Raw genomic sequence first — 12,927 nt, 5'->3', positions numbered from 1 at the left:
TTGTCCGGTATAGTCCACAAATTTCCACAGGGAAGAATGACGCCTCGGTAGCTTAACTGGCTAAAGCACTCGGCCGGAAATCGAGGGATCCGGGTTCGAATCCCGGTCAAGGCGAATGATTTTTTCTCTGTGGATTTTTCGCACAATTGTGCATTGCGGGTGACTCCCGTAAAAGTTATCACCGTGGCTAGTCCCGTAATACTTAAATTAATTTGCTTCATAATAAGATTGTTCGTTACAACAAGAGTCTACTGTAGATAGGAAGAAAGGGACAACTTTGAGGGAATTCCTGGGAGCATAGGCATCATACCATACCTAGCCAGGGCCAAAATTATAAGATTTATGTTACAACCAGTATTTCTGTGAGATGGCTCAAAAATACATTGAAAGCATGACATGAAAACTAAGGCAAAAGTTGCCTGATGGAGTTTCTTTTTTTTTTCAATTACGTGTCGGTTTGGGTTTCTCCTTTCATTATGACAGATAATTGGTGCTTAACTATAGAAACAATGAGTTTCAGCCCTGGATTTTTAAGATCCAGAGGACACACTATTATAAATATACAGATATACATTTTACCTATATATATTATACAAAAGTATCCGTTCACAATAGATAGAAAGATAGATTGAATAGGGCTTTATCAGACACCCCAGCACTGACGTCTTTCTTGATCTGCTGACCACTTGCAGATAGAAGACAAGAGTAGCAAAGTTAAGGTATGAACACTCACCCTTACTCTCTAGGCCCAACATTGCTCAACTTCGGTGAGGGTATGGGAACCATGGGATGAGCTATCAATGGGATTAGGCTCTTGGCCATTCAAGATTGAACATATGGCAACACAAATTGCCAAAAATCAGTAAATACTTACTGTGTCTATTTTATAAAAACTTACATATTCTGAAAAAAATACGTGCACTTTACCAACCTCCTCTCAGTCACTGGCATATGAAATAGGGGCTACCTGGCACAATTTCTCGTCACTGATGGGATGATTCATACAAAAGCCGCTCTTCTGTCACCATAGTTTGTAGTTTCAGCTGAAGTCTTAGGGCTCTGGTGATTTCCATTGCATTCAGTTGAGTCGCTACACTTTTTGCCCACAAGTCAAATTCACTCAACTTCTCAGCGTCCTGCGCTGCACTCTCACTGATCTGTTTTAACTTTGCCATGGCAATCCCAAGCGCAAAGTCATGGCCATGAGATCTACGTCCCTCCTTCACTTGCGTCCCTTTGTCAGACTTATGTCTTTTGCATGGATGCACTACTTCTTCTCGTGAATTCCCTTGCCTAGTGTATAAAAAACCCATATTATCTTCAACAAAGTCTTTCTCTTCTTCCCCATGGTTTTCCACTTGGCCTTCAACTGCTGTCTCTTCAGCTTCTTCCTTGGAAAAAATAATTTTAAATGTTTACACATTCATAAAATTCTTTCCGCACATACTTACTAAAACAAGTGTCAATGCTATAAATAAATGTATCATGGAAGTAAACTACCATTGTCTAATGAATGAAGGTAATGGATGAAGGTGAACTTCACAGAAATTCCAGACATTAAACATGGTAAATGTGCTGACGGGCGTAATAATTAAGAAGAATTCCGTGGGATAACTCGTTTATTTCAGAGAGCGGAAAACAGCGTAACAATCTCGTACTGTGCAACACGACAAACTCCTCGCTCCGCCGTCAGCCTGCCGTATTTATACTCGTCGGTCGACCCACCGCTCCGGCGTCAGCCCGCCGTACTCATACACGCCGGACGACACCCCGGGATGAAGGTCGCCCTGTTCGACCACCAGAGCTCGAACCCGCCACAGTAAATAAAACAACTTTGTATATACTTTCCACACAGCTTTATATGCATGTTCCGCGGTGGATTTCAATGACCGAGCATCAAGAATCACTTTCAAGCGGGGAGCTAATACCAATTGCGCCCCTCATTAATGTCCTCAATGGAACCGAACTCCATTCCTTACCTCTTCCCCCACTCCACCCCCTTCTTCCCTCTCAACTTGAGCCTTTCCCCACTCCTCATGGAATAATATATACTCATGAAGCTCAAAGGGGTTTTATTTAGCTGTGCATGCGCAAATTCAGCGCTGACATCAACAATATCTCTTGGCCTGATGCACACATGGACTTAAGGCCACTTTACACAGGGCACATAATTGCACAATCTGAAATGTGTACAAATGCTCAGTCAAAATTGCACCGTGTAAAGAGGTGAATTGCTAGAATGCATGTAAGAATGCATGGACATCAGATGGGAAAAGAGCCCGTCATAATTTCATTTGTACATAATGAGAAAATAACACAGTTCTATTCTGCAAAATTACATGCCCTATGAAAAACCATTTTAAGGATTTCAGCTCTATCTTCATGATGCATCATGGCAGATACAATGTTCTTATACATGGCAGATGCGATGTCATTGAATTATATTGTGTTTAGTTCTGAACTTTTGAAATTAGTTAACTTTCAATCATTATCTCATGCTACCAAAAGAAAGTATTTATTCCATAGAATATTTTATTAATGCAATTATTTGTACCACAGCCCCACTGATAGTATTCTGATGGGACGAAGTGGACTTTCTCTAGAAATTGATATTTTTGCCATGGAGGCTATATAGTCTATATATATTTTCAATCATTGATTGGTAGTTTACCGCTTGTATATCCAATTCATGCATTTATGCACTTCATGCAAAAAATATTTTGCCAGTTGGCTTCCCCCTTGAAAATGACACTAAGTAACTGAAATCAATTGGTACACATAAGCTTAGTGAAAAGTACAAAGATGTTTCATTTACCACATCTAATGCACTTGCCGTCTGACACTACTGCATGAAAATACATCAGGGAAAATTTCATCTTCAATTTAGTCAAAGGATATTTTGAGAATTTAATTTAGGAGTACATATACATCTGTATGTATCAAGGTCAATGATAGAATTAATAGTGGTGGTCAGTTTAGTTCATTAAATAGACAAAACTAGATTTTTCCTGAGAAAATGTTATTACTTGTATTAACTATACAAAAGAGAGTAGTTTTATGCCTTTATTTAGATTTTATTAAAGAATGAGTATGTCTCACCTCGGGCAACATCCATGAAGAGATATCCGCCTGTCCATCTTGATAGTATGAACTTGATTTTGGATCCATTTCTGCTGCTAAGATAACAGGAGGCAGTTTGGGTCTCCTGATGTTGGGAGAATCTGATCGATAGGCTTTCATAAAATTGTCCATTGCATCGAAGTATTTCCATACATGACAGGACTTCTCACCATCTGCCATGCTCATGTTCATCCTAGCAATCTTATCTTTCTGAAGTGATCAATAAAAATAGTTAAAATTCGACAAAGACTGCGGTGGAAGGTGAAATTCTAATGAAGAAATACCATTAACTTCAATCAATTAACACATTCCCTGTGGAGCTGTCTCTCCCTTCCAGGGTTCAGACTGTCGTCTGACCCACCAGTTGGTCTTCGGTGGATTTCACTCTGATTTAAGTGCAACCCACTAGTGGGTCAAACTTCCAGTCGTACCACAAAGGTACCCACGTAAAATATAGAAATGCCAATTTTAATACAGGAGGAAGTCAGGTGTGAACCACTGGTGGGTTATGCCACAGTGAATGTGTTAGTTAATTAATCAAGAAATTAAGAACAGATTGAAGTAACAACGCCAGTTGAAATGTAACATTGTAACAACCTTGGTACTTAAAGTCTAACCATATATTTATTTTCTTCACCAAACATTCCAATGGTTCAATTTAAAAAAGCTGTATTTTCATTTCTCATTGATCAATGTTTCTATAGTATAGACGAATATCTGTGTTTTATAACAAATCGAGATGAACCTCTGTGAGTTTAAGTGATTGGGTTTGTACTTTTAGTTTTTTTGACGTGCCTTATATACATGCCCTGTTCTTATCAGTGTATTGTGTCTGCTGGCAAATAAAATTATAATTATTATCATTATCAACTAGATGGGTAAAAAATTACATTATAGTAATTAGTCATGTGATATGATTAATAATTTTCCGAACATGATTACATCAGAAAAACAAATGCTGATCCTTTCCTTATTCAGGTGCATATGCACCGACATTAGGATGAAATTTCTCTTTTTTTTAACAGTTTCATTATTAGAGTAATCACAATGTCAAGGCAGATTCACATAGAAAGCAACTCAAAAACCTCCACCTTGTCCTCTCTACCAAACTTCACTTATATCTCCAATTCACAGTTTTAAAATCTATAATACAGGGTCCTCCAGTGAAACTGGATTGTAAGTGGTCTTGGGACGAAGTTGGGAAGTAGTGGTGGGGAATGTTATGGATGCGTTATTAATTGAACAGCATGCCATTTCAGTTGCCATGGATGGTTGTACTGGAGAGTATCATGGCTTAGCATGCAAAGCATTTTATCAAGATGGTGGTAGCTTTGAGCAAATGCGATGAGCTTTTCGCCATTTTAACAATCTGCGTGACCGAAGGTTTTTCAAACTGATGCACCCAGAACCATCCAAGCTCTCAAGCAAAGACTTGCAGACAAGATGGTGGCAATACCTGTCAAGATGCTACGAGAGGTTATGCAAAATCACCAGGACAGGCTGCAAGAATACCTTACTTGCAATGGTTGATTTAGTGGACATAGAGTTCAGATAATATTTTTTTCTCATTTATTATCGAAAATGGCTGTTTTTGAACATTCAATTAATTAGCATGAAAAAATTAGTTTTTTTCAAAAATCAATTACTTCACTTAATCATCCAGTTTCATTGGCAGATCCTGTATGTCATTCTATCCATTAGTTCCATTCTCTTCCTACACTTACCTAACACCCCTCCTCAATCAATATTTTCATTATACCTCTCTAATTGATATTAACTTGATACTACCCATACCCTCATTTTCCTCCTCGTATCCTTCAGAAGTTTCCTCTCCTCACCCGTCAAATCTAGCAGTTCCTTGTTCTGTTTCTCTTTATCTCCTCCATTCCCACACCTTGAAGGCTTTCTGTCTTTTCTCATCATCCATGTTTCTAAAACTGAACCACTAATTTCCATATCAGACTAGTATTTTCTCCAAGGATTTTTAAACCCTATCATCAGCTCCTTCTTACAAGTGCCTCTCTTGCTAATGCTATTTTCTTCCTGATATCACTACCGCTGGGTCCATTTTCTTCTAATGTGTTCCTTGAACAGTAAAACTGTTCCAACTGTCCAGTTTTGGGCCTGTTTAATTTATTGCTATACCTCAGGTTCCTAGATCTCAATGTCTCACAAAACAATATAACTTGGATCTGTTTGATATCAATATTGGGGCCACTACTTTCTTCACACTGTAAACTTAAGGCCTCAAACAGTACCTGCAGCCATTTCCCTTAGTGGTTAATCAATTCCCAATCATCAAGGAATCTCAATGATTTTCATTTGATGGAACTATTAATTGATCCTCACTTTAACTTTAGCATTCAACTCTGAAAGCCATTCAAAAATATGTAATGAATAAGTCGCTTGTCTCTTCAATATACCCCTATTTTCTTAAGAATGATAACTGGTTTTACCTGGTCCATTGGATCAAATACTTTGCCAAAATCCACAAAGCATAAGCATCCTGTTTACATTCTAGGTTCTTCACCAATAGGATTCTCTGTTGTGCCCTGGATTATTTAGGATCACTGAGATTGTTTTTGACAAAGAGGAAGGGGAAAAGGGAGGTTAGGAATTCTCAAAAGTGAAAAGGTACAAATCCCAAGGCATAGTTTGACATAGCTGGAAATTCTGAGACGTCACACAACAACACATTTATTCACATTTTGGAAATGGAAATCTTCCATTTCTGGATCACTATAATCCCGGTCACAACACTCACTACTGCCATTGCATCACTGGCTTCCTTTTCCTTTCTGAAATTGAACTGATAGTTCCCCAAATTTCCTGCGCTAGTTTTGAACTTCACATGTAAGGTGGACTTACAAGTAAGGCTATTTGCATACTTTATAAATCACTCTGAAAACTTTTCATTTAGTGATTCTGCAGTTATCCCAAAAAAACAGAACATTTGCACAAATGCATTTATTTTGCTATTACAGTTTTTTCTAAGAAAAACATGAAGTGATTTTTAAAAATGAGTGGAGGAGGAATATTTCAGAGGGGACACTTAGATTTATTTTTATGTTTACAGCACTTGCTAGTGACCAAAGAAGTACTATGCGCAAAATCATTTAAAAAATCATATCGGGGGAACTGAATAAAATTCACACTACAGTGGGTATTTACCTACCTTATATTTGTCAAGCAAATTTTCCCATTTTTTCTTAACACTAACAAAGTTTCCTCCGATACCTAATTCCTCAGCAACTTTTCTGCAATTAAGAATTGTGTATGATGACACTGATATTACAGTTACAAATGTAAAAAGTTATTAACAACTGCTTGGTTAAGAAGATTACCCATATGCAATAGGTGCAGAACCTTTCCTCCCAGTAAACAACTGAGCATATTTAGCTCTCAGCTCTATTAGCCGGAAGACCTGTTCATCAGTCCCTGCAAAATCAAAATGCAAAGTGAATATTTTCCAGGAATATGCTTCATGCTGCGATTACTTGATAAATCAATTTATTTCCATTAATAACATTTATTGAATAGGTATTTTTGATCTGATAACCACCAAATGAATAGCATGAAGGCTAGAATTCTTGCTTGGATTCAAGATTGTCAGATTCTCTGTGCCCACATTATAGAAGGCTGCTAAACCATAAGCAGTACTCCAGGGATACCTCAGCATATCAGAGATTCCCAGGAAAATAGTTTGATGCATGTATGTATCAATTATCATGGAGGATATATTTAACATCTCTAGTAAGGAATTGTATGTGGTGAGTTAAAGCATTCTGTTACGGTGTGTTTCCGTAGATTACCATGGTGGAAACAGTAACGTGTAACATGGAAACAAAGCATTTCTTTAGCAATGTTCATTTACCTTCAACAATGCCTACATGTGAGGAATGCATCAAGTATCATTTTTGTTACCATTTCCCTTGGGCTACAACCTTTTTACAGTGGGGAAGCTTATGCATTCATATTACCCTTAGAGCTGTACTGGCAGGAGTGATACTCAAATAATCTCAAGGGCAACCATGTCAGATAGGTTGAATTGTGATCAGGTGAATTGTGAAAAGGTGATTGTGTCATGTACAAAACACTATTGGAACGGAAATGGGAAACACTACCAACTATCTCTTCCCTAAAAACATGAAGTACAAACAAATGAGCCTCAGAAACTCATCGCATGGGACCCATTTGCAAAAGGCAGGTGTCAGGTGTCAGTCATGGCATCAAGGTCGGCGAGGTCAAGGTCATTGTTGGGTCCTTCCCCCCCTCCCTGTCGTCAAGTGTTGCAGTCCTCACTATTTTTTTCTGTTTCCCGAGAAACAAAGAACTGGCTTCCAAAATGGGATAGTTTCCTTCATCAAAGAAAACGAAAGGCATTGATTGTGATTCGTAACCCACCATTAGTGTATTCATAATATACACATTATTTGTTTTAGATATACAAGTTTTGACGAATGTTAATGGTCAATTTGAACCTCATTTGAAAAAGGCCAGATTGGCACCCATGCGATGCCACTCCACATGACCTCACAGGGACCCAGATGCTATACGAGTAGTCAGGAGTTTTCCATCGTCTGACATTTCCAATGCATGCATGAGGCACAGAGCTCAGGGAAACATCTTTTAATAATCACCTATTAAAATTGCTTAAGGTTGGAAAGTTTCCTTCATTTGATAGGGTATTAATAATCCTTATTTAAGCCAATCGCTACCTGCTAGCAGCCTGCATTGTAGTGATGCTCATAGCCTCGAACCAAGGTGGCCTTACACAGAGGCAGCTGGAAACAGAATGGAGTCACACAAGCTTTTCCCAGCATTCATACTCAGCCATTGCATTTTTGCGCTTGAAAATTTTCACTTTTCATTTAATTGCGAAAAATAGACATCATCATTTAAAAATCTAAATGCATGAAATACATACTCCAGGAGCAATGATCTTTTGATTTAAGTAATTAAAAAAATAGGATACCACCCAATTGGTGGTCACCAACCTCAGAAACTAGCTTGCAAACCATAAACGCAATATAAACGATGGCAACTGTGACTGTGTTTGGTGGGATCACCTCTGGGTGCCACAACTGGCACGGAAAGATCAGATAAACAAAGCAATTGTTTGGCTGGAGCTTGTTGATTGCATTGCCGTTAGTGTCCATGGATGCTACTAATGATGGAAATACTCAAGTGACCTGCCCATCCTCACGCATGACATTCACTCCATTTTTGATGCCACTAAAAAGTTGTGGGCTGAAAATACAGTAACCATCTGCTGTGATTTCCCTGTGGTTTAGGAGGCATCTTCTACATCTCTTAAAAATCTCATTAGGCCACCAATTATAAGATATATATATTCAATGCCAATTTACAATGAGGATGATTTAAAGGGGGACCCTTTGGAGCCCAATTCCCCCCAAAATGGGGAAAATCAAGAAAAAATAAAACCTCTTAGTCTGAATCAATATAATGTATCATGCATGAGAGTATGGTTGTGGCCTGCAGTGATACTGTCATGTACATTAATAATTATTTGTGCAGGTTCAAATGCAAATACCATAACGTGTAAATTGAAAATGAGGTGACATAGCCTCACATCACCGAGAATTAACCTTGGCTGCAATTAGACCAAGTATATGTCCGAGATAAAGACAAACCCAGAAAGCTGGAATTGCCAAATTGAATCTGATAAATATTAGTGACCTGACTGATGCAATTGCCTCTCATTACTGGGTTTATCCACTGCATTGGGCCCAAACCATGTTTAGAGTTTCATATGGTGGCCCTCTTCGGAGTGGGCCTGGAGTGAGGATCTATATATGCCACTGCTCATTCAGACCCAAAGCTATAGGAACAGTCTATAGCTACAGGTAAAGCAGTGTTTTATAGGCAGCTATTTGAGCAACTCCATTCTTCTAAGCTTGGCAAACACATGTACTCACACTATGTGTACATTTTGAAAGCATCATCTTGACACACAAGATGCATTCACTCCAGCTAAAAATCTACGAAATCATTCTGTAAAAGAGCACTTGCTTGAAGGGGATCGTGCTGGTAAGGTGGCTAGAAATGGAGAAAGGGAGTATACAATTAGCTTTCCACCTGGAGGGCTTAGGCTTGGTAGCGGCAAAATTTTTCAGAAGTTGCCCAATTTGTACTTGCATACTAAAATACTTGGTCTTTAGGATGGGAAGTCCTTTTCGTGCCTTTTTTTCCCTCCATTTATATTCCCCTACAATCTGACGGTGCAAATCACCCAATCTGTCATTTGCCTCCTCCCATACTGTTCTAAATAGCTGTAACTGAAGAAATAAAATCATGTCAATATGAGGGGGGGTCCATAACCAAGGTGAAAAAATAAAAAAAACAGGGTACTTAGTAGTGGGTTTTAAACTAATTTTAACACTTTTCATGATTAAAAAAACTTCATTTGTCAAAGTAATCTTTTGTAAATTCATGATTTTTCAATATTTTGTTTTCTTTTGTGAAGGGAAGTAATATTGTGTCTTTATATTTTGGGGAAGGGGGTCTGAACCCCACAGACATCCCCCCTCGCTACCCCACTGATAAGAGAGATGGAAAAGGGTACCTATCCTCTACAGATATAGTCCGGCTGCCGAGAGTTGTCCGATGACAGGTAGAAGGGTCTAGTTTGGGGTAGGGGGCAAGGTTGCCAGGTAAGAAAGGGAAACGCTCACTTCACATATAAACAAAAGGCTTCTTTAAATAAAACACCTACTAGGGACAACGAGCGTGAAGGACCCAAAAGAGAATCCCTTGTTTTGGTGATTCCAAGAAACTGACTGTTTTGGTGGTTCAGGCTTTTTTCGGTGCTTCATATGCGTGTGACAATGTTGCATGACTAGGCGAGGGTGAGAGATGCGTTTGGGGGACATAGATTGGCTGCAAACCATGCTGGCACAGGGTTCTCTGCCCCTCCTTTTGAGCTGTCATCAGATAACTTTCGCTAGCCAGACGGTACATAGTGGAATATCCCACTCAGAGGGCTGTGACAGAATGATTGTTACAAAAGCAAGAGAAAGTACAGCAAGTACTTGAATGATAAATAAAAATTCTGCTGGCATACATCAAAGCCTAATTTAAGCAGCAGATCACTGCCGATAATAATACTATGTTCTTTCCTTTCACTCTATGTTGAATGCCAAAATACCTTCTGCTGGTACATAAAAATTCTCCATTTATTATATTGTGTAGAACATAATTAATATCAAACAATAAAAAAATTAAAACCAATACCATGACTCTCAAACCAATTTACGAAAAACTTCCACACGAGATTCAGATCCATTTAAGTTGTTGTTGTTAAAATCCAAGACACTATTCCGATTTCCTGTTATACAAGAAGTTCCTGCTGCAATAACTATTGAAATAGCATGAAGGAATGACATATCCAATTTTGAAAGTTAGCATTAAGAATAAATTACCACCCTAGATAGATAAATATAAAGTAGAACACGATGGAGGATTTCAAGTTTGTCGAAAAGGTTGAATAAGGGAAATGATTTCACTGACATAACTGAAATTAAGATGCATTCCTAGAGAAAAAACAACAGTGATTTAGGTGATTCACGATGAACAATGAGAAGGATGAATACTTTCTTTAAATCGTACACTAAATTGGCCTTGGTTTTCCCTGAAATGCAACTAAAGAGGATACGAAAAGAGGCCGGCAAAAATATGAAAATTAGAAGTAACGTCGCGAGTTCACGCAATGACCGCAAAATACTACGAATGAGAAGAGGACTCAAGGATAACCAACTTAGTATTCCACCATTGCGCTCATGTAAATATAATAAATATCGGTTAAAAATAAAACAAAACATGTAATGAGCCATCACGATAAGCTGTAACTTCGCGTAGGTCATTAGCGATATGAGAAATAGCATCAATACTTTACCCACTCCACCGAGGTAACACGAAAATAGTTCTCACTGATATAGCAACGACTTACATATAATAGAATCCACTTTATCCGTGTCTAGGGTAGCTCCATCAGAAATTATGCCCGTGAATTGCGAAGGACGGCGAACATTTGAGAAATGTACAAAATTAGAAGTCATCCTTAGAAACAAAATATTTGTCGCGATTCAACGAAGGGTTGTGGACGACCGAAAGTAAATGACCGATATCACCTAAAACACTTCAGAATACTTTCGGACTCTCTGTCTAGAGTGCATCACTAGTAACCAATATTTGAGTTCAAAATTCTGCCATCCGAACGACAATTTACAGATATTTATGGGCCTAACCCAAATAATATGTCCAGAGATGTTTTTTAGAGGTTATACACATACACAGTATTTACTCTGAGTCATTGCTGAGCATATATTGGCTGCCGAAGAAAATATCATCGAGTAGTATTCATGAAAAGTGTACTTGCTGCTCCTTGCAAGGTTGCCAGATGTGTCAGTACATATGGCGGCAAATACGAAATCACTGGAGGGCAGAGTGGTGAGGGGATTCGTGAATCCCCTCACCACTCTGCTTCTCAGGAGCCTCAGAAAATACCAAACTCTCAACCACCTATTCTGTCGTCGTAGTGAAGTCGTGTAGTCTCCTTCTTCCATCGTGGTTTAGTCCGCTAGACCAAAACGAGGCAACCGGTGGCCCGGGAATTCAGAAATTTTGCTACCATCTCAGCTCCTTTTACAAGCGCTATATCGGTAGTGCTTTGTTCGATTCCTTCGAGCGGTTTTTATGTATGTACCCATCTACATTCCATTCTACTATCTGTGCATTCATAAATTATGTGGAAATATTGTTGATTCAGCTGGTGAAATTCTTTCATCAGAGAGCCACCTATAAAATGATCATCTTTTCAATTTTTCTAGACATTATACGGGCAATGAGGAAGGCGGCCGTTGACCGTGCCCCTTGATCCTCCACCGAAGTTAAGAAGAAAATATAATATATTACATTTATTGATTTGATTCCTAAATGGTAACATGTTCCTTTCGATGCTGGGTTGTCTAATGTTTTGGTTACCAAAATGATGTTTGTTTTGAATATGCTGAGTAACTTCACAATTTCACATTAGACCAAGATACAGGATGTAGACCCAGACTGCATATGAATATTTAAAAATATCATTTGGATTTATCTATTGGACTGATCGAAGTAAAGCTAGGAGAAGCAAATAAAGGAATCAGCAATGCCAAAAATGGCTGCGCTTGTAGTACCTATATAGTTGATAGTGACTGGCATATTACTGATGGGCAATTTGAAGACCCTGGAGGCTTTTTGAAGGGAAATGGCTCATATTAATGACAACATTAACACCAGAATACATCATAAGCGGTACGTGAAAGTGTTCTGAATGTAGGGAAATTTAATCATGGAATGTGGCGGGTTGACATAGCTGCCCCAGCTAACTTACGTACCACATAATAATCAATGAACTTACAGTTAAGTTACACCATTTATAGATCAAGAGTGGCTGTATCGTTTGTAATCATATTTGATTTATTATAATAATATAAAGGATACAAATTCAATAAAACTACTTAAATGAGTATCAAAATTGCTTGTCAGATAGACAATTTCTTTATTGAATCCACTTAGGGTGGATTGGAACACGTTTACGCGGATTTTCTTCAATGAATTTTCTAATGTTTTAACTTAAGAAATTTCGGGCATTGTGGTTTTATAAAGGAGAAGATAAAATAAAATGATATGCATTCAGTTGTTGGCTATTTGTCTTATTAACTGTAAAAAATTGTTTTTAGGTCCCAGTCTGTTGCGTAAACTTGTCCTGTTGACAGGGCAGGTTAACACAACGCCAGACCGACG

At 38.3% G+C, this 12,927-nt stretch overlaps 1 protein-coding gene across 1 annotated transcript; it reads right to left on the bottom strand.

The window, feature by feature from the left end:
* Window positions 1-188: 188 nt before the first annotated feature.
* Window positions 189-11,441, bottom strand: LOC124162147. The gene is made up of 5 exons (XM_046538570.1): window positions 11,090-11,441; window positions 6,465-6,558; window positions 6,296-6,377; window positions 3,100-3,330; window positions 189-1,391 (listed from the first exon to the last, which is right to left on the bottom strand). Exons 1-5 carry the CDS (start codon window positions 11,196-11,198, stop codon window positions 984-986), a joined length of 924 nt encoding a protein of 307 aa, XP_046394526.1. The 5' UTR covers window positions 11,199-11,441; the 3' UTR covers window positions 189-983.
* Window positions 11,442-12,927: the final 1,486 nt, after the last annotated feature.

The sequence above is a fragment of the Ischnura elegans genome, chromosome 7 (assembly GCF_921293095.1).
Source record: "Ischnura elegans chromosome 7, ioIscEleg1.1, whole genome shotgun sequence".
In the NCBI taxonomy this organism is placed as follows: Eukaryota; Metazoa; Arthropoda; class Insecta; order Odonata; family Coenagrionidae; genus Ischnura; species Ischnura elegans.
This window is presented reverse-complemented; position numbering and strand designations above follow the sequence as displayed.

Bases quoted from the DNA above. Each gene is read 5' to 3' on its own strand.
- LOC124162147 (XM_046538570.1), bottom strand. From the start codon at position 11,198: ATGACTTCTAATTTTGTACATTTCTCAAATGTTCGCCGTCCTTCGCAA. The intron at 6,559-11,089 runs GTAAGTCGTTGC...TTGATTTTGCAG, and splicing joins TAAAGTGGATTCTATTATAT to GGACTGATGAACAGGTCTTC. The intron at 3,331-6,295 runs GTAGGTAAATAC...TGATCACTTCAG, and splicing joins ATTTGCTTGACAAATATAAG to AAAGATAAGATTGCTAGGAT.